Here is a 22,380-nt window from a genome sequence, read left to right on the forward strand (position 1 = left end):
AGTATAAAAATACAGAAAACTGAGCTGAGCTTTTCTCCTCTGCTAAAAATCTCTTAAAAGACTTACGAGGTTGGCTTAGGGGATTGGCAGTAATGGGATTTCACCTCTCTCTCCATTTCAAAGCCAGCCCTGGTCAGCAGTAACAGAAAAATTACTACCATCTGCTGGCTTTTCCGTGGTCTCTGAGTGAAATGAATTAGTGTTCTTAGTTCAGTTTCTAGTGGACGTACTTGTTCATATCCCAAACTCTCTCCACCCCCATCCTCACCCATAACAAGTGTCACTAATTAACATTCTGTTGGCAGTCTGGGTAGAAGTGGAGGCTGAATAGGCCATTGAAATTAAGCTTCCCTTTAGACCTTAGTGATAGTCCCTTATACTACTGTTGCCCTTCCCTGTCCAATATTTTTTCTGTCATTAAAAGCCTATAGTCTCCCTGATTGTCAATCCTGACTCTAACCTTAAAAAATGGAAGAAATGGGAAAACCTTCCATTTAAGGCCATGGAAATAAGCACTAATTTGTAACAAGGTTGTAGAGAAAGTTGCATATAAGGAATTTTCTCACTTTTATGGACAGAAATGACATGACTATTAAAGACCTCTTTTATAATCCATATTTTGGTAAAACATGGCTCCCATGGTTATAACCTTTTTCTGACTTCATAGAGGAGAGAAAATACCCTTTACAATATGCTTGCATTACAATGGTTTGACTGTGTTTAAAGCCATGATTTTTGTTGTGCACTTGGAACAATAAGGCTGGTATTGTATTCTGATATATAAAACAAGAAAACAAGCTGACCTGAAGAGTAATGAGTTTTCTGGACTGCCTGGGTAGAGATTTAGTAGTGACTCCCAAATGGCAGTCTTTCTACACCCCTCCCCATTTTCATTGCCCTTTTCAGAACCGATGTCTGATAGCAAAAGCTAAATGTACTTTGTCATTCAAGTGCAACTTTATTTCTGCATGACACTGGCAGGTTAAAGTCTGTCCAGTCTGGGCTGGAAGGATGATCACTGACTTGTGGTTTTAGAGTAATAGGGTTATAAAAGGAAAGTAGAGTATGGGTACACTTGTTCTTTTTAAAAATAACAGACACAAAACTATACGCATCTGGTTTGCATTTCCAGTGTTTTATGTGTTTATGAATCTGTCTACTTTTTGTTTCTCGGATTCAATTGCTATTGTTGTCTATCAGAATGGGAATGTGAAATCTGGATTACCTATTTAAACATTGGGCTAGAAGAATGTGTGTTTAGGTTGAATACAGATGTCATGTATTCAACCTAATGCAAACTTATTGTGGGGATGCTACCACATCTTTCTGATGGCCTGCTTAGTGTTTTTCTCAACATAGTAATGATACAGTTGAGGTAGGCGATAGGGAATATGCATGTAAACTAAAAGATAATGTAATTTTGGTAAGAAAGCCATTACAGGTTAAACCTCTCTAATCTGTCTCACTCTGGTCTGACAACATCCATGGTCCAGCATGCTTTTAGCCAGCCAGGTGTCTGTATATCATGGGTGGGTCCACATTTACTGTGGTCCCATAAAGTTTGTTTACAGCGACGAGTCCTGGCTCTCAATGTTCTGTGTTGTTGTTTAGCTCTAATTTACCCCTAAATATCTCCTAACCTCCTAGTAAGATGTGGAAGTGTTGGTAAGGCTGCTAGACAACATTGACCTGGTTCAGCACTGTTTAGGTCCAGAGCAGTGGTCCCCAACGTTGCGTGGCTGCTGGGCGCCTGGGGGCGGAGCCGCTCACATGCCAGGCATCCGGGGGCAGGGCCACACTCACACTGTGCTTCCGGGGGCGGGGCCACGCATGCGCCGCACACCTGGGGCCGGGGCCACCCACGAGCCATGCGCCCAGGGTCGGCACTGCGCGTGCGCCGCGCGCCTGGGGCAGGGGCCAGCAACGCACCCCGGGCCGGCACCGTGCATGGGCTGCGTGCCCAGGGCCGCCCACAAGCCACGCGCCCCAGGCCGGCACCGCACATGTGCCCCGAGGCCGGGGCTGGGACCGCTCACGCCCCGGGCCAGCCCTGCACATGTGCCGCGCGCCAGGGGCGGGGCCAGCCCAGATGTTTCAGCGGGCGCACATAAATGCCCCGGCGGGCGCCATGGTGCCCGCGGGCACCGCGTTGGGGACAACTGGTCCAGAGGGTGCTGGACTAGAGAGATTCAACCTGGATTTGTATTTCCTACTCAGCAGGAGAGGTTTACACTTAAAGTAAGCTAAATCATGGGAAAAAAATGTGAGACTTTCTAATTTCAACTCTGAGGATTATTCTGTAGCTTTGAGTAAGTCATTTGCTCAGTCTGACAGTTTGCCTTATCTGAATAGAGCTGGGAGCCCTGGATCCTACCTTGAGACTCCTGAGTCACTCATGGTCTGGTCTGAAGGTAATGGGCTATATCAATTGTTTACAGTCAGTTCCAGATTGATCTGAGTCACTTGTGGCTCCCAGAGGCTTCCAGACTCCCAGCTTCTTGTCAGTCAACTAAGACTGATGAGATGCCAGGAGCGGAGAAGCCCTGGAAGCGGTTTCTGAGCAGGGAGTGTGAGTTTGGGTTCAGGCATATGTGTGACTTTGGTCACATGTGAGCCAGCAAGGGCTGGAAGTACAGTGTAAACTCAGCTTCCTTCTCAGAGAGGGGAAGAAATGACTTTACATCATTGTACAGCTCTTTTTCATACCTAGACAGTACAAATGTGCTTCTGAATGGAGCTCCATCCAGCCCCCTTCTGTCAGAAGAAAGAGGATACTATGATGTATATTGTAAAGTAGGGTGCAGGAGGAAAAATCTCAGTGGCACTTAGAGTCCCCTAAACTGGAGAGGAGAACAGAACATAAAATGGATTGCACTGACTTTTTAGCCTAAATTTAGAGCTTTTTGTCTCTGTGCTTTGGTCAGGAGTTCTGACTATTGTCAACGGATTAATCAATTTACAGCAACAGCTGTAGACAGCTATTTAATTCAGGGCATAAATAATCTAATTGAGACTGTGTTGCAAGTTAAAGCACTGGAGTCATGGTAGGCACGGGAAGGTCTGAGGTCAGAATACATGAAGAAGCCAGATAAATGCCCTGATTTATGTACCTTGCACAGTGCTTCAGCATAGAATCTTGTCATGATTTATTCTAGCTCTTTAATGACCTTATCTGATTTCCATTTTCATTAGGTTGAAAAAAGCAGAAGGTACATACACTTTTATCAGATCACCTACTATTGCTTGCTTGTTTTAATTAAATTATTGGACACACTTTGGCTTGTAACTAAAGCCTCAACTTCTTGGAGGAGTGTATTAGTATAGATGAACTTGATGTGCAGAGACTTTGAGAAGTATCAGAGGGGTAGCTGTGTTAGTTTGAATCTGCAGGTATGAATACTAAGTATGAGAAGTATGAATACTAAATCAGAGTCATTACACGGTATGAAATGTTCTAAACCCAAAAACCCTTAACTTAGTGCCCCAATGCAGATGCTTTGGTGGCTGTGTTCCATTTTAATTTTCTCGAGAGGTGTGGGTTTTTTTTTTTTTTTTTTAAGAATTCATGCTATTTACTCAAAACTCAAAGCTTCTGGCACATAGTGATTGCTCCTCTAGATGCAAACCCCTGTAATATCAGAGCACTACCAATTCACAGCCATAGACTTCAAAGGCAGACAGGGCCACCCGATTACCTAAACTGACCTTCTGTATACGACAGGCCACCTGTACCACCCAGCACCTAAAGAGAAAACCCAACACCCATAATTAGAGCCCACAGGAAACTAAACTACTATGTGCCCCAGGCAGAGAATAGGAGGTATCAAGATATTCCAGTGCCCAAAGCCCCTGCAGTGGTGGGGAAATAAATAAGTGAGCAAGAGGTGCCAGGATTCTCTGGGAAACCTGCACCCGCATGCTGGAAAGGAAGATGAAAAGCCTGAATGCCCCCCCACAGGGGAGGGGGAAATTCCATCCTAACCCCACATACAGTGATCAGTTAAAACAAAATACAGGACTATGTAGCAATTTAAGGACTAACAAGATGGTTTATTAAATGATAAGCTCATCATCTAATAAACCATCTTGTTAGTCTTTAAAGTGCTACATAATCCTGTAGTTTGTTTCAGCTACACCAGACTAACACTGCTACATTTCTATCAGTGATCAGTTAGGCGCTGAGCACGTGAGCAGGAACCTACCTACCAGGCACATCTCAGAGGGAGGATGCTTGGTGCTACCTCAGACCCCTCATACTTGCCAGTGTTTCAGAAGGAGATTTTTAAAAATCCCTCCCAGTGTATTATGAGGTAAATCCCTTCATGGCTAGCTTGAAACCCTGAAAGATGAACTTTTTGGAACATAAGACGTAAACCAGAATCAAGTCCCAGGGCTGTTGAGCCTGCCCTCATCCATCGCACAATTACACTCATGAATTTGACCCATTCTATCTCCAAACTCAGTTGTTTGCCAGCCTATTGTTCCAGAACCTCCCCCCTCTAACGATTAGAAACCTTCGTGAGTTTGTTCATGGACAGTTTATAGCCATATGTTCTTTTGCCAACATTGTTCTTTTGCGTAAATGACTCTTCACTCTCCCTGGTATTGTCACCCAATGTGTTGATTTGGAGCAATTGTATCTCTTTCAGCCTTCTTTTTTTTTCTAGGTTAGACAAGCCAAGCTTTTCTAGTCTTGTTTCATAAAAGGGTCTCCATTCCCTTGAATATTCTTATAACTCTTCTCTACATCTGTTCCAGTTTGAATTCCCTGCATTGAACATGTATGACCAGAATTGTATACAATACTCCAAATGAGGTTTTACTAGTGGCTTGTAAAATGGCATTAGTACTTGAAATGCCTCATCACCTTAGCCTTTTTCACAGGGTCATTGTAGTCATCCTGAGATCAAGCCTCCTACTCGGGTCTAGAGTGCGTAAATAGCAAGTATGGAAAAATCAGAATCGGGGGGCAATATTATGTGCCTATATAAGACAAGCACCCCAAATATCAGGACTGTCCCTATAAAATTGGGACATCTGGTCACCCTACTCATGTCTCTCCTCTTCTCTGTTGCATCCAATTGATGACTCTCTAGCAAGTAACAGAAATGATTAGACTCTAAACACGTGACCTTGCACTTCTTACTATAGACAGATTCATTACAAGATCCTTGAATTTCAGCCCATTTGTGTCACTCCAGTCTTCAGTGTTATCCTGACCATCCTGAATAATAATCCAATCTTCCTCCCAATTTTTGTATCAATAACGAATTTCATTAGTTTGTTCCTACCTTTTGTTCCAAGATAATTCATAAAAATATTGACTGAAATTGGTCCCTAGACGACTTATATGGGGAAGTCCACTAACTGTCTCCAACCAGTCTAATAATTGACCTTTCAGTACAACCTCATTACCTTCTTCCCTTCAGGTATTTCCTTATCCACCTTAAAATTCTTGTACTGGTCTCCACCTTCCCTAATTTGCCTAATAATTTCTCATGTGGTACCCTGTTAAATGCTTCACTTTAAGTCCAAGTATATTATATCTCCTGCACACCCTTATCTCAGGAAATAAGTTATTTTGAAGGAACTGGTATGATCTACTTCTGGTAAACCCAAGTTGCATTACATCGCCTTTACTATTCATCGCCATGAATCGAATTATTCTTTCCTTCACAATTTGTTCTACGCCCTTCCATATTACTGAGATCAGACTAATAAGTTTGTAATTGCCTGGATCATGTCCCCCTCCCCTCTCCTCCCATAGTATAGGCATAGCTAAGAGTAGCTTTCCTCTAGTTATTTGATGCTGTCACCAAATAGACAGATTTATTACAGATCCTTGCTATCGGACAGCAATCTCATATGCCGCTTCTGACAGTATTCTGGGGTAGAAGTTATCCAGGCCCCTGATCTGAGTTGCATTAAGCTCTTCAGGTTTTTCCTCCACCTAATTTATAGTAATTTTCATTTCCAGATGCTCATTTCCATTAGCCATTTTGTCTTCATGCCTGTTTTCCATATTATCATCTTTATTGAAATCGGAGGCAAAGTATTCATTTAGTTTTTGGGCTATACCTAGATTATCTTTAATCTTCTTCCCAACCATACTGCATAGCATCCCAACTTCATCCATCCTTATTCTTTTTTTATTTAGTTGACTTTTAGCAAGTCTCACTTTATTTCTAACTTTTCTAATATCCACAATGTAGCTTTCTTTGCTCATTAGCCCCTTTTTCCGTTCCAAATAGGCTCTCTGCTTACTTCTAATAACCTTTTTGAGGTGATTGTTCATCCAGTTGGGTCTGGAGCTTTTCTCTACAAGTTTTTCTCCTTGTTATGCAAATTTCAGATTTTTATACAATTAGAACTACTGGACTGTCACACTACAGTTGTCCTTCCATGGAAGATTTTTTTAAAAAGTAACACATTGCTGTTGCAAAATTGGGATGAATCCTCTTCTGGTGAATCCTCTTTGGCCTGCAGTTTGGATCAATTCTCCTGTATCCTAAAGTCTGCAGCCTCCTTCAAACGGTAGAGGTGAGAGCGTGAGTAGACATACAGGGCTCGTCTACATTGGCCCCTTTTCCGGAAGGGGCATGTTAATTTCAGAGGTCGTAATAGGGAAATCCGCGGGGGATTTAAATATCCCCCGCGGCATTTAAATAAAAATGTCCTCCGCTTTTTTCCGGCTTTTAGAAAAGCCGGAAAAGAGCGTCTACACTGGCCCCGATCCTCCGGAAAAAGCGCCCTTTTCCGGAGGATCTTATTCCTACTTCGAAGTAGGAATAAGATCCTCCGGAAAAGGGCGCTTTTTCCGGAGGATCGGGGCCAGTGTAGACGCTCTTTTCCGGCTTTTCTAAAAGCCGGAAAAAAGCGGAGGACATTTTTATTTAAATGCCGCGGGGGATATTTAAATCCCCCGCGGATTTCCCTATTACGACCTCTGAAATTAACATGCCCCTTCCGGAAAAGGGGCCAATGTAGACGTAGCCACAGTGTAACAGAAATGCTAAATCCGCAAACACTGGAATATAAGCATCCGTGTGATTAACACAAAGATGACATGAGCCCATCTGAATTTACTGATGCAATCTAACAGGTGTCTTGAATAAGTTACAGCTCTTTACACACTTAATTCAGCTCTGGCTCTTTAATTTTTAACATGGTTTCCCTCAGTAAGTTGTTTGTGCCTTGAAGCTGATTAGCTGTCCACTACTGACACTCAACCCCTGCTAGAGCTTCTGTGATTAGGTTTGAATATTTTAATGTAATAAGAATATATTTGTATGAATTTTAATCAGCTTTTAGCTTTTAAGTGGTATTTTTCCTATTTACTAATACAGTACGTGGTTTAGAAAAATAAAATGTCGACGTATGTAAAATGTAATTATTTTTCTCTCCCCTGCAACCCTTCCTATGTTTTTCCTCCCAGCTTAAACTGGTCTCTGAGACAGGCACTCTCTATTTACATGAATTACTTTAGGGCATCCTGTAGAATGAGGCCTTGATCCTGAGTGAAGCCTCTGTATGTTACTGTAATAGGAATATTAATAATAAGGGATGACTAAATGTCAAAGTTGACCTTCTCACAAAGAGCTCCAATTACCATTCAAAGGTAGGGATGGTGTATTTACCAAATTGACCTGGTAACGGAGGGTTCTTTCATACTAAGAAGTAACTTTCCAAGAACCTCAGCTTTACTACTCTAGTTCTCTCTATGAACATTAAAAGCTCTGTGATGTGTAGATGTTTAATGGTACAAAAGCAACTCCCTGAACATACTAGGCATTTTCTGTGCGTTTTCTTGTAAAATCTTTTTTCCTCTGTGGACATGTTTTTCTCAAAGAAGCAAGAAATGTCTCCCTGGCAGCACTTTTTTTCTTATTCCCTGAGGTTAGGGAGTAAAATTAGAAACTTACATAGAACCACTTTGAGGATTTGTTAATATGGATGACAAGAAATTCAGCGTGTGCTCTGTTCTCATACAGTATAAATTCTGTTCACAGCTCATGTCACGTTCAATGTAGAAGTGAAGAGATAAGATAAATAGGAAAGTGGATCTGAAATTAATACAAATCGGGATACTAGGTAGTTTGCAGATATGTGGGGCAAATCTCTCTCTCTCATGCTCTGTAAGGCAGCCCCTAGTCTTATTGTCTTCAAGAAAATAGACACTTTGAAACACTGGCTATACGTGACTCAACTTGGAATTACAGAGTCTCTGTCTCAGAGTCTATAAAAGATTCCTGCAGAATTTTTAACCATACCTGTTCAATGGCTACTACAGGATTAAGGTGATATCCCGTCTCCTGTGTGGAGAAGCTCTCCCATTCATTCCTATGGCAGCCTTGCACTGATAGATTTTTGTCTCTGTGTGTAGTTGTGTATATTGGCTTAGGCCCTATTTGCAGGAGAGAAGGAACACAGAAGGGAAACATACTTTTCTTTCTCAGGAGCCTCTTCACCCCTCGCTCTTACACACCATTAAGGGTATCCAAAAAGACACATGTTCTATCCAGCATCAAAACTGCAAAGTGAATTAACAGCACCTCTATCCTGAGGCTCTGAGGCATAAACTTCTAGTTTGCATAATTGATGTCATGGAATGATATGTTTGCCATATGAATCCATAATGAGACTTGTTTGCCTGCAACTTAGTGGTGCTCTGATCCTAAAGCATGAGTGGGAAGACTCAGAGAAACATTTTGATGTATCTTATGCTATCTGATGTCTCCCCCTTTTCCTGCTTTCAGTTCAGTTATCACTTTTGTTGGTATCGTCTAGTAAGCATTCAGTTGAAAAGGACATCTTTAAAAAGACAGGGAAAGGCTAGCTATAGTGGTTATAGGAGACTGTGGAATAAACACGGTCATCAAAACATTTGTGCCCATCTGTTGTTGCTGTGTTTCCTGAGCATTTGCAGCTGTGTGTGTGTCTGTCAGAGAGGGGAATTAACTTGGGATCACTTGATAAGTTCTATGGCACTTTGTATTAATATCTAGGAACCCTAATGTCTAGCACCAAGACATTAACACTTCCCCTTTTCTCCTCTTGGAACAGAAATGATAGAAGGAACATGTCACCGTGTGTGGCAAAAACGGCGATGGGCCATTTCCCCTGGAATTTTTAAAAATACATTAATTTGGATAAAAAGGTTTACCATATGACTTGTCTCTCTTCGTTCTTGGGAGAGGGAAGTGACGAGACTCCCAGCAAAAGTTTGTTGACAACAGAAATGTTACCTCCTTCCCTAGCACTTACTCAGAGTCCCTGCCATTTATAAAGTTAGGGGAAACAAGAAATTAGTTTGGCTCATTTATTTCCAAAGGTCAGTTTTTTGGTGGCTTGTTGGAATTTGTGGGAGGGGGTTTCCCCCTTTTTGTAAATGTCATTAAAATTAAATGTTACTAGAATGGTTCAGTGAAAACAGGCCTTACCAGCACAGAACAATTCCCTCAGAAGAGAGGAAAAAAGGTAATTATAGTTTGTGCAAGAAGGAAACTGTCTGGAAGGAGAACAATAAAACATGTCAGCAGAAGAGAGTATTTTTTTAAACTTTAAAGTGACAGTGTGTACACACTGCATTGGGAGCTTCATTAAGCTGGACTGTAACACAATTTTATTTGTTTCCATTGTTGGCTGCTCTTTTATAGCAGTTTGACAGTGAGTATCAGGGGAATAAACTGGATCACAATGGAATTTATAGAGGAAGAGTTTCTACTCTAAACAAGTCTCTAATATATTTGCTTTGTATCTTGTAGCTATTTGTTCTATTTTTACACTTGTCTTATGTCCCATTTTTCCTTTCCCTGAAAAACCAGCAGATTACACTTATTTTAGGATTGCCCTAATGTTTAATAGCTTTAAAGTCAATAATATCTTTTGTAACAAATGAAGTCCTCTTTCCCTTTGGAAGGGGAGAGTTGCATAAACACAATGCTTTGGGAATTACAGTAACCTTGTTATGAATGATGTCTAATTATTTTAAACAGTGCAGAAGCATTTTGTATCCTCAGTAGGAGGTAAGCTCTTCTCTACTTACTGATTTTTCTGCCTCCACATATATTATACTGGGTAACAGGCCAGTCATTTCCAGCCATGTAGAGTAAATTTAATTCTTTCTCTGAGGCATGTAGAGCCCAGGAATGGAAGGGAATGTAAAACACATCTATTTTACTCATGGAATACCTGCAGCTTCTCTGCCCTGCCATAGGCTTGATTAAATAAAATGTATTAAGATGCTTTAATATATCTCTGTTACAAATTCTGCCTTGGGCACTGGGTCAGTAGACACAATGTAATTCAGGTATTTTTGCTGGCAGAGTATGAACTACTAATTCTTTCCTGCAAACCATCGACTATAGCCATCTCCTGTTAGACATGTACTTACAAATGAGCTCTCTGGCCTCCTACTTGTCCAGATCTTCTAGGAGTTTCTAGCTCACTGAAGAGATTGAGCAGAAATGTATTTTGTATTTTAGAGTTCTTGATATATATGCTTCCATTACCATTGAACCATGAAATATGTCTCTGTGGGTAGGAATTTTCATCTGTCTGTCAAAAACTTTGCTCCGGTAAAACAAAGCTGCTGTGCAAGGTGATTACTGGAGAAGAAAATGTGATCTCTCAGGTAGCTAGGACCAATTCTGTGCAGTTTCAGAATCAGTACAGTGACTGGGTGCCAGTTTAGGGAGTGACAGTTGGAGGAGTTTGTCTCTGGTAACTCGTTAGTAGGTATTATGAACCACCAGTGGTTTCTTTGGTGCATCTAATAAAGTCCAAGGCTGGCAGAGATCGTTGTGATAATCTTAACAGATCTCCTGCATAACATAGGCCTTAGGACTTCCTCAAAATAATTTCTAAATACCATTTTTAGAAAAATATCCTATCTTGATTTAAAAATTGTGTGGTGGAGAATCCACCATGACCTTAGGCAAGATTGGTTAATTAGTCTCACTTTAAAATGTGTATCTTAGTTCTTCTGGTCTGAATTTTTCTAGCTTCTTCTAGCTACTTGATCCTATTATATCTTTCTCTAGTAGACTGAAGAATCCTTTGTTAAATATTTATTCCCCATTTAGATATTTTATAGACTGTAATCAAGTCAACCTAATGTGCAGCAGAAAGCCAAAAATGCCTCCAGTACCACCTCTCTTCTATGTTAATTTGCTGGGGAAAGGATAGGATAATCAGCTGTGACACTATATTTTACATGAGAAAGCTCACTTCCTTCCTCCCAGTCATTTCCTCCCCTGACAGGAGAAGGGAAGAGAAGTTATGAAAGGTGGTCATTTGTTGGGAGCAAAAAGATGCTTTCAATGGTTGATCTTGTTTGCTAATTTGAGGGATTACATGAGATAGAATTGCTGCAGTTTCGCTTTAAAGAGAGTTTTGAGTTAAGTCAAGAACATCTACAGTGGCTAAACAATCACTTTGATTCTGTATAAACCTAATTGGGGATAAGATGGGGAAGGGGTTAAAAAGGAGTTGGCCTATAATGTTTGTCATCTTTTCAAGAGCTCAGCGCATAGCAATTCCCATTTGTCTTTAGATACCGAAAGGGAGTGGAGCTGTCTCAATCTGGCTCTAGATATAAGTGCTGAACATGTTTGAAAAGCCATTCCGATAAGCCTTAGCAAAGATTGTGTGTGTGAATAAACTATAATGCTTCTCAAACAGCTCTTGATGCGCCAACTTTTTGCATACTTATGATCTGCACATGCACACGCGTTTACTGTCTGCCAATATAAGTAGGTCTAAAAACAAGTACTGTAGTCCTGTAATTTTGGTATTTCAAGCATATTTCCTGCAGTTATTTTAATCTCTGTTTCTGCATTATATACTTGCACATAATCTTTCTATAGCAGTCTACAAAAACACACACAAACGCATCCCTAGACTATACTGCACTTCGGTATGCAATGCAATTTTTGCAGTAGCTTCATCTCTAACGTTTCTAGGTATTTTTAGGTTCTCCTTGAACCTCTGTTGATTAGAATTTCAAAGCAGCAGAAAAGTGTAAAATTTCTTGCAAGATAGGTGAAAGAAGCCAGAAAATACGAAGCAGAATTCTGCACAGGAATAAGTCTGTGGCTTTATTAGATCACTTTTGCAGAGACTCCAAATAGAGTATCTGTGAGGAAACAAGTATGTTGTTAATTAAAATTTGGAAGTGGCGTGAGCTGCAAAATCTGGCAGCTTTGAACTTGTGCCTTTTTCATTCTGGAATAGCTGACAAATCTCAGCACTAGTGTGAAACTAGGACTGAATTTAAAACATCAAGAGCTCTGACTTTGGCTGTGAAACTTGACTTTGCTTCCATATACCTACCAGGGAAGCTTTCCCATCAAAAGCTGTTAGGAGGGTCAATGTTGAATATGTATGGAAGAGAGAGAGACTTTCAGAATGGTTTGTCCATATGGCTATGCTCCCTGGCTGTGTCTAGACTGGCAAGTTTTTCCACAAAATCATCTGCTTTTGTGGAAAAACTTGCCAGCTGTCTACACTGGCCGCTTGAATTTCCGCAAAAGCACTGACGATCTCATGTAAGATTGTCAGTGCTTTTGCGGAAATACTATGCTGCTCCCGTTCGGGCAAAAGTCTTTTTCCGAAAAACTTTTGCGCAAAAGGGCCAGTGTAGACAGCAGAGATTTGTTTTCCGCAAAAAATCCCCAATCACGAAAATGGAGATTGGGGCTTTTTTGCGGAAAAGCGCGTCTAGATTGGCCACGGACGCTTTTCCGCAAAAAGTGCTTTTGAGGAAAAGCGTCCTGCCAATCTAGACGCGCTTTTCCGAAAATGCTTTTAATGGAAAACTTTTCCGTTAAAAGCATTTCCGGAAAATCATGCCAGTGTAGACGTAGCCCCTATGCATGACTTTGAAAATTAGCATGTTAACAACAGCCAGTGTTTCAGGAGAGAACTGCTCACTTTCACTTTGACTAGTGAACCAACTCTGAACATTGCTAATTTATGACTCAGAAAATATTGTTACAATTGTTATGGCATTTTACCATCAGGTTCTTTGTCAAATTACACTAAAGAGGTTTTTGCACTTTTGTGAATCTAGGTCTTTAGAAATATTAAAATAAACCCCTACTAATGTGGAGTTTGGGGTTTTGTCTTAATATTGATGGATGAGTCTACAACTGGGCATATTTGCTATGAAAATTTAGGAATAAGTCTGAACATTTTTCCAATTCCTACCAAAACTAAAGCTTAAAAATGCTGAAAATTGAATAATTAATTAAAGGGTAGTTAAGTCATGTATAAATGGCTTTGTTGATAATTTAGGCTCTCAATGCACAGTTATGGCACTACATAAATATTTAATAGTAGTCTTTGTTGACACTTGTACTTAAGCATTTTTTTCTGCTAGCTTTCCAAGACGTACTCATGCCCCAAAGAAAGGGTCTATTACTAGAGGACTGAGGTCTCCAAATCTGCGCGCACACAAAAAAAAAAACCCATCAGATAATACCCAGTCCTTCCCGCTGTAGCTTTCAGTTGCTGGCTTGCAAAACTGTTGGCTTGCCATAACACCTGCAGCATCTACTCAACATATGGGGTATGTTCCTGGATTTTCTTTCACCTGAGTTATTCTGACAAGGAAAGGAATTGAATTTTTGATGCCATTTGAGGGAATTAAGAACCCTCCAAAACTTGTTCCTGGCTTTTCTCTACTGAATTACTATGCCATTTGTATTAATTATTCCTAATACTTCACCTATTACTACCATGCTGGAATTTTAGAAACTTGCTCCTTTCAAAACTTGGAAGTTAAAATGCCAAGAAGAATTAAATGTCTCTAGGTTCTTTTGGTAGCTTAGTGGAAACTCCCAGTAGATGTTGTTTTATATTCCCATCCAGTGACATGAACAGTTTCTTACTTAACAGGGACTCGGCACCATTGCACCATCCCTTTCACCATCCGTCTGATGTGATCTCCCATCTTAAGTACATACAGCTGCTTCAGGGACCTCCATCTCATAGATACTTTCTCTAGTAGAGTCCTTAGGAAGGATGATGAGCAGACTTCACAGCTGTACTGTGTTGCCTTACAGACTTGAATCCTGCTTCCTCACCTGAATTGGCATAACTACTGGGGGGAGAGAGAGAGAGAGAGAGAGAGAGAGAGAGAGAGAGGTTACATTGGGTGCAGTCGTAGTCCCCAGTGTCCCATTGATCTTTTGAATACTGTAGCAGAAGCTTTGTTTTGATGATGGATTTTGATGAGAGACTAGTTCCTTGCTGCACTTAAAAGATCCTACAAAGGTATTAATGCCTACAGTATACCTTTCTGCAATGCTGCATTACGTAATTGTAGACTAGAGCGTACATTTAATAGCGTACTCCTGACATGGAGTGTATCACACTGAGATCTGCCACCTGGAGCTGAAGTCTTTCATTTTGCCAAATTTTTGGTATGACACTTCTTTTGCTAAACTAGCCTTAGCTGACAGCTGTTTTTCCCCAGCCAGAAGTTATTTCGATTGTTAGTTTGTGTGCTAACAAAGCAATTCTGCATTTCCCTACTAATATCCTGTAGAAGAGACAACCTGTATCCAATATCTTTCAGTAATGAACGTAACAGTAAATATACCACAAGAGCTCATTAATCTAACTCTGCTTTCTAACCAAGAGGGAGCTCTTGTTTCTCAGGAGACCATTTCATCTCTAAATCTGGACTAGATAAGAATAGAGAGAAACATATTGGCCTTTTCTCCTAGTGCACATAAATTAATGGTGTAATTGCTGTCAATTTGACGAGCCTAGGACTGGAATGAGCACTGCTGCACGCAGCTGACTATGTAGTGCCCTCCCTAGTTCCCTCAGCCGGTGGTGTGCAACCCACTGTCTTCCTGGGGGTCACTGACCGCACAGCCGCCAACGGCCAGACCCCAGCCCCCGGCTGCCCGGATCTAAGCGCCACGGCCACCAATGACCAGGCCCAGCAATGGGGGTTGCGGTTGAAAAATGCTGTGCACCACTACCCTAGGCTAATGAAGCTGGGAGAGAATACCAAAACTATAATACAGCTGGGAACTAGTGACAGATTCTTCAGACTTAAGTTGTTACACAACCTAGCTCCACTAAGATGATGCATGGTTCATTTAAATTCTTAGGGAGTTTTGAAAGTTTTATCCCTTACCTATTTAAAAAGGCTGTGTTTGCACTGCCACTTTCAGTGCTAAAACTTTATTCATTCAGGGCTGTGAAAAAACTCACCCTTAGCAATAAGTTTTAGTGCTGAAAAGTGCCTGTGTAGACAGTGCTTTCTTGTCAGGAGCAGTATTTCCTCTAAGCACAGTAATCAGCCCCGCCCAGGAGGTGCCTCTGTAAAGCTGTGCTGCCCTGCAGCTGAGAGGGAACATTGGTCAGAAGTTTGCACTGCTCTTTTGGGGGAAGAGGGTGGCTTATTGCTGAGAGAGTTCTGCCCGGGGGGGGGGGGGGGGGGGGGAGGGGGTAGCGACTACACTGCATGGCAGTGTTGTAACATGGGCAGTGTAGACATGCCCAAGAAAAAGCTAATAGTATAAAATCTTGTCTTAAGTATAGTGTTAAAAATCCTGTATTGGATATTGATTTTTTTTTAAATGCTGGACTTTTTATTTATTTATTCAGTTGTAGGCATTATTGCTATTCTGCATGAGCAATCTGTACATTTTCCATATGAGTTTTAAGGCATTTCTCTCACTTGCATGTGTTTGTAAAAAGCAAAAGCCCTGGCAGTAAGACAGCTGACAGTTTTGCTCATTCATTGTCACCCCCTCCCCCCCCCCCCCCCCCCCCCACTGGCATAGTGTGAATCTAAATTAACAGAATATACTCAAGAAAAGCATCTGGGTGCCTTTTGTGGACAGTTTGATGAATTTCTGCTCAGTGTTCAGCTGCAGTTTAAAAAAAAAAGGATGCATGAGGATTGAATTGGAGAAAAATAGAGAAAATGTAGATGGGATACCTTTATCTAGAATACTGCTCACCTCGAAATCGAAAGGGCCGTTGCAGAATTAAAGAGCTCACAGAAGAGTAGTGAGAATGAGTGGTGCTTTGAAAAACTCATGTAGAGTATGAAAAGAATGAGATCGTTTATCTTAGTAAGAGAGAAAAGAAGTAAGACGTGATAGTTAGATAAAACAGTGGTTTAGAGAGGATGGTGTGAAAGCTTCCTTTCTCCCTGCTTCATAATACAAGATCAAGAAAATGAAGCTCAAATGTGACGACATTGAAAACTGATAAAAGGAAATATATTTTCAGTAAATAATTAGACTCTGGAACTCTCTGCCACAGAATATCACTAATGCCAAGAGTTTTAGCAACATCCAAAAAAGGATTGAACATTTATATGGATGACAAAAATATTCATACCTGTCAGCCAATTATGATTTAAAAAGTGGGAAGGATATGAAACCTCTTATTGCGGGTTTAAACAGATTTCTAACAGGGATCAGGATGAGACTTTCATGGTGACCAGATTATCCCATATCTGTTTACTGCATAATTTCTTGCACTTTCTGTAAAAATTTGTATCAGAGACAGGATACTGGATCTGAAGTCTGATCCACTATAATAGTTGCGCTATTCCTGTTTTGTCCAGTTGGTACTGGTTCAGCTGTCTGATGGTTTATGGAAATGGGAAATGCCAGTCTCATTTGGAGATGTTCCCCTCCCTATTGTGTACAGGAGAGAATCAGGCAAGTAGCCCATTAAGATGAGACCCCAGGATATTCTTTCTTGAATCATCTTTACGATCTGACCTTGGAAATGCTTGGTACTTACTTGCATATGTCTGCTGTGGATCAGCAATTGACAAGAAATGGGGACAGAGATAGAGATTTTATACCCTAATTGAGTCTGAATCATTGTCTGTTTTGTTAAATAACATCTCTGTTAAGGAAGTTCCATCTTTGTTGCTGGTATTCCTAGGATACATGCTCTGCAGATGACAGGGATTTGAAATAGAGAAATTGAAACTGTGAGCCAAAATAAATCCATCTTGCATTCAAGTTAGTTTTGTAAGAATTATCCCTCATGAGACTTTTTTTTTTTGCGGGGGGGGGGAGTCAGTTTTCTTAAGAATCCTACCAGTGTAATTGGTTGGTTCTCCCATTTCTTTAGTAGTTTCTTGCAATACTGTTTTAGAAGCTTGAAATATTTGTGGTATTAATCTGTTCCTAGTGCTTCTGGAGAGGCAGTAGTAAAGTGTTTTTGTGGGCGGCAGAACGTCCTTTGAGGAGGATATTGTTGGCATATACTATATCGTACTACTTTTCAAATGTAGTGGATTATGCCAACCCAGTAGCTGTGTGCTGCTGTTCTGCAATATTGTATCAACCTAGTACTACTTGCCATTATACCACACTTTTCACTTTCAAAGACCGTTAGAAATATGTTTTGCAAAGTCCCTGTGAGACAATTATCCTCATTTTACAGATAGGGAAACTGAGGCATGGAGAGCTGTTCAGAGTTGCCAAGTATCCGTCAAAGCCAATATCTGAAGGCAACATTTTCTCATACACACTCTAATGTTCAGCCCACATCCCTAATGTTCAGTCTCCCTAGATTGAAAAAAGCTGGGTGCTGACGAGGCTTCATTCTTCACCTTTGAAAATTAAGGTGCCTTTTATTTTTGAACTGCAAGGCTCTGGATGACTTGATGATATTAGGTAGCTTGTAGAGGAAGAGAGAGAGAAGACTGGCACGCAACCAAAAGGATAACAGCACAACACAGCAGCATGAGGACGGAGAATCCATCGAGGCTCTGACAGTGAGAGAAGACACTTTAGCAAAGAAATTGGCATTCAGTACAACTGGTTTCAAAACTGGATTGGAACTTGGGCTCTTTTCCCAGTTCAGTCACAGGGTTGGTGGTGGTAATGTTGTCAAAATTTTCAAAAATAACTTCTGATCTTGAGTACCTTGGTACTGATCTGAGGAAGTGGGTCTGGCCCACGAAAGCTCATCACCTAATAAACCATCTTGTTAGTCTTTAAAGTGCTGCATAGTCCTCTCTTTGGTGTTTTGGTCCCCAACCTGAGACACCATGGACACATGCTCAGCAGTCACAACTATAAAGTCAAAGGAGGCTGAGGATAGTCAATGCCTTTGAAAATCAGATGCTAGGTATTTCCAGATGGGCATCTAAAACCAGACACTGATTTAGAAAATTTAGTTTTATTCTGTCTCATTAGTAAAATAGGAATCTTCCTTCACCAGAAGTGAGTTGCAAGCATAAATTACTAATCTATGAGTTGAACTCAGATATGCTGATAAATTCTGTAAGTGTGGGACCACTTGACCCATGAGGAGAGACTGAGGGATTTGGGCTTATTTAGTTTGCAGAAGAGAAGAGTGAGGGGGGGGATTTGATAGCAGCCTTCAACTTCCTGAAGGGCGGTTCCAAAGAGGATGGAGAGAGGCTGTTCAGTAGTGAGGGATGGCGGAACAAGGAGCAATGGTGGTTACAGTGGGGGAGGTCTAGGTTGGATATTAGGAAAAACTATTTCACTGGGAGGGTGGTGTAGCACTGGGATGGGTTACCCAGAGAGGTGATGGAATCTCCATCCCTAGAGATGTTTTAAGTCCCAGCTTGACAAAGCCCTGGCTGGTTGATTTAGTTGGGGTTGGTCCTGCTTTGGGTAAGGAGCTGGACTCGATGACCTCCTGAGGTCTCTTCCAGCCCTGGGATTCTATGATACTATGATGGCTCTCATTGAATGTCTATGATACAAAACCACACTGAGTTTAAAGTTGTTCATACCAATATTTATTGTGATGATATCCTGAAAACAGATGAAAATGTGAAGTGTTTACTGATATTGAAACCCCACTAATCTACAGCATAATGCTGCTCCCCTGCCCTCCTGGGTGACATACAATTCGGCCACTTCAAGGGAGTTGTTAACACAGTGCATTCTTTCCTTCTCCTTGGCAGGTTACGTGTTCTGTATGTTACATCGCCTGCCTGAACAACATGACTGCACATTTGACCACATGGGACGTGGGCGCGAAGAAGCCATTATGAAAATGGTGAAACTGGACCGGAAAGTAGGGAGATCATGCCAGCGCATCGGCGAAGGGTGTTCCTGAGTGCAAGACTCTGCAACCAAATGCTGTTCTTAGTTCACTAATGTTAGCCTTATTTAGGACAAAGTCAGCCAGACACCTTGTACTGGGCAAGTTTCAGACTACAGCCAATCAGTTTCCTTTCTTTAGCCAACCGTCCTGGTACTGTAGTTTAGGGATTGATGGTGGTTGAAATTGATTTTTGGCTGGTTATGAAGGTGCCTGCTAGCCAATGTATAAAATTAAAACATGAAGAGAAAAATTTTTCGAGCATGGCTAGTGGATTTAAAACACAACAAAACAAAAAATCCAGAGGTTTCTATTGTTGCTGGAGTCTAAAAGCCTTATGCTGGAAACCTTCCAGCTACAGAGTTAAAATAGAAGCCGGTGTGAAAGTTTGTTATGCACACGGCTTTCAGACAAACTGTGTTTAATGTGCAGCCTTTCACCTCTTCATTTCTAGCTAATCCTGAAGAAGTGAAACTCCACTAAGAGCAGTCATGGTAGCCGCGATGCCCAGAGGACCTGACTTGTCACCCGTGCCTTCTTCACGCGTGGCTTTTGAGGTTAGGCAATGTCACCAGCATCAGGGATTCTGTTGGGGAGGGAACATCTTTCTGGTTCTTCCCAGGAAGCCAAAAAGAAAGGAGGGCAGATTCTTACAAAAACATTTATATCTAACTTGCTGCAGAGAACCTGTTTTTCTTCATTTAAATTACAGTGATCTCGCTTCAAAGCTGGATCCATCTTAGAGCAGTAAACAGCATACATTCTCTACATGGCATCCACAGAATTTCTAAACGTTGTCTGACTAGATTCCACATTTGTTTTGTTTGCTGACCAGTGCTGCCATTCCCACCAGCCGAAATCTGATTGGCTCTGGTTTGCATTTTGCTAAGTGCAGGTATCTGATGATTGATCAAATAAGGCTAATTCACAGCACAGTAGCCAAGGCTGGATTCTACAGACTGACTTTCTGTAGTAGACTTATATATTGGGGTGGGGGGAGGACATTTTGTAGCAAACGGAATTCAGTAACAGTATTGGGGAACAACCAGGAAAGCATCCCTCATCAGCTTGAGTTTTACTCCTCGCTTCCAGAGTGTTAACAAGATAATCAAATGGGCTATGTCAGCCTTGTTTCTATGCAGCTCGATGCTCTCATGAAAATCTCTGCCCGCATATATTGCAAAGCAGGTGTAGCAAGTGAATGTGAAATGCATTACATGGAATAGAACATTTTGGATCTGTGGTTTAGGCATATGTGCTCTTTCACCCGGAGCCACATAGAACTGAACATCACAGATTTTAAAAAAGGAAAAATCAGCATGTGTCCTGCTACAGTTTTATGCAGGTCAAGAAGATTCATGTTGATTTGGCTCAGTCATCCTATATGGATATGGTTCCCTGATCAGAGTTAGGAAAGCATTAACAATCAGGTAGTTTAGTAGGAAAACTGGGAGGGGGGAGGATTTTATATAGTTTTGAAAAATTGGGCTTGTGGAAGACTTCCACGGGGCGAAATAGCATCTTGCCACGCCAAAAGAGATGCGTGTGAGGGGGAGAGCTTAAATAAGTCACCCTCTGTTCCGTATGTGTGAAAGATAAATAATTTCATACAGGCCAAATTAATTAATTTTTAGTTTGGTAGCCAGATAAAAATTGTCTCGTTAGATGGTTCTCTTAAAATACACTTGGCATCAGACTGTATTAGTGTGAATTAACCATGAAGTAAATCAAATGTTCCAATGCAAGCTATGTAACCCAGGCTATTTATTATTCATGATTTTGGAATCAGCAACGAAATTTCCAGCTATCTTTTTCAGGAGATAGTCCCGCTCCATCCTCGTGACAGGGCAGTCTGAGGATATTCTTAACATTTGCCACGGAGAGTTTAAAAGCATGGATTTCAGCTGTTGCTGAGATACGCACTTTCTTTTCCTTTAAAATTCTAGCATAGTCGTTGGTGGACATTCTGATTGACACACAACACAAGACTCAGCCGCATTAATACTGATTCTATTTGGCCCTCCTACTCCTCTCTTTAACCCTGTTATAAAGGCACAGTTGGTTTGAAGTGGCTCTTAAGAGAACACTACTCAAAGTTCATGTGGATTATGGGCAATATTCACTTTTTTAAAAAGTGGGGGGAGGGGTTGTTCCTTTGCAGTATCTGTTCTGTGAAGTTTGTTAAACGTAAAGAAAGCTTAAGTTCTTGTATCTTTAAAGAAAATCTTATTTAACCCTTTTGTGTTCTAGATTTACTTACACATGTAGCCTAGAGCTCAGTTTTAGTTTAACATTGTGAAAATATTAAAAGAATCTTGTAACTTTATTCTTTTTCCTCCTGCTAAAACAAAATTAAACCAATCAGACTAAAAGTTTGAATTCCTCTCTGACTATTCCAGCAGGTCATGTTGATCTGCACTGTTTCTGCTGTTTATGAAATGTGAATGGGGGAAACTTCAGCACTGGGCCAGTGATTTCAAATTGTGTTTAAAGTTGTTGGGGAAAGGGCAGTATTTGCTGCCAGTCATTGGAGCTAGCACTTCTGCAGAGTTCACGTTTAGTAATTTCTTTTGTAAGCAAATACAGTTAAATCTACTGTAACCTCATTATTGGGAAATAAAGTTTTGTGAGGTTAGTCACTTTTAGCAAACAAGTTTCTTTGCTCTTAAGTCCCATGCATATGGTGCTGCACTGTTATAGTGGTATGAGAAGTACGGAAATGTCCTCTAAAGTAAATGTTTTTGACAGCTTCTTCACTTGCAGTAGCTGTACTCTGAATGTAAAGTTCCATAGTTAGGACATGTTCGTAATTGGTAATTAGGCGCTAAAGTTAATAGATTGGATCTTGCAATGACTAAAATATGGAACCAGTTGAGCAACAATGGAATGTGTTGAACAAAGAGGCAAAGTCAAACTGGTACTATCAACGTTTATTTTAAATTCAGTTTGGAATGAAATTATGCCTACATCATGGGACATGTACCCCTATTTTTCCCCTCAAATGAACTATACTTTCAAAGATGATTGTGTTTTGTGGTTCTTGCACACCACTTCAGTAATATAGCAAGGTTAATCACAATTAGAGCTATCCCACCTGCTATCAACATACTTCCAAGGAGTGAACCAAGGCTTCAGAAAAGGGGAGATCTCAAGGCAGGCCTACGCTGGGGGGCAATGTCGAACTAAGCTATGGAACTCCAGTTACAAGAATAGTGTAGCTGGAGTCAAAGGTACCTTAGAAAGCATTGCCGTAGTGTCTCCACTGGAGAAACTCTCCCATCAACTTCCCTTACCTTTCTTGAT

The 22,380-nt window shown here is 41.0% G+C and overlaps 1 protein-coding gene across 6 annotated transcripts in view; it reads left to right on the plus strand.

The window, feature by feature from the left end:
• Positions 1-22,101, plus strand: part of ZFAND3 (zinc finger AN1-type containing 3) — a 277,816-nt gene extending 255,715 nt beyond the window's left edge. For all 6 annotated transcript variants that reach the window (XM_089777411.1, XM_089777410.1, XM_025186351.3 and 3 more), the window contains one exon: positions 18,938-22,101. In XM_089777411.1, coding sequence (XP_089633537.1) covers positions 18,938-19,092 — 155 coding nt within the window. In that variant the 3' untranslated portion in view covers positions 19,093-22,101. The remainder of the gene's footprint in view (positions 1-18,937) is intronic.
• The last annotated feature ends 279 nt before the right edge of the window (positions 22,102-22,380 follow it).

This window comes from Pelodiscus sinensis, chromosome 3 (genome assembly GCF_052426305.1).
Source record: "Pelodiscus sinensis isolate ZL-2025 chromosome 3, ASM5242630v1, whole genome shotgun sequence".
NCBI classification, from domain to species: Eukaryota; Metazoa; Chordata; order Testudines; family Trionychidae; genus Pelodiscus; species Pelodiscus sinensis.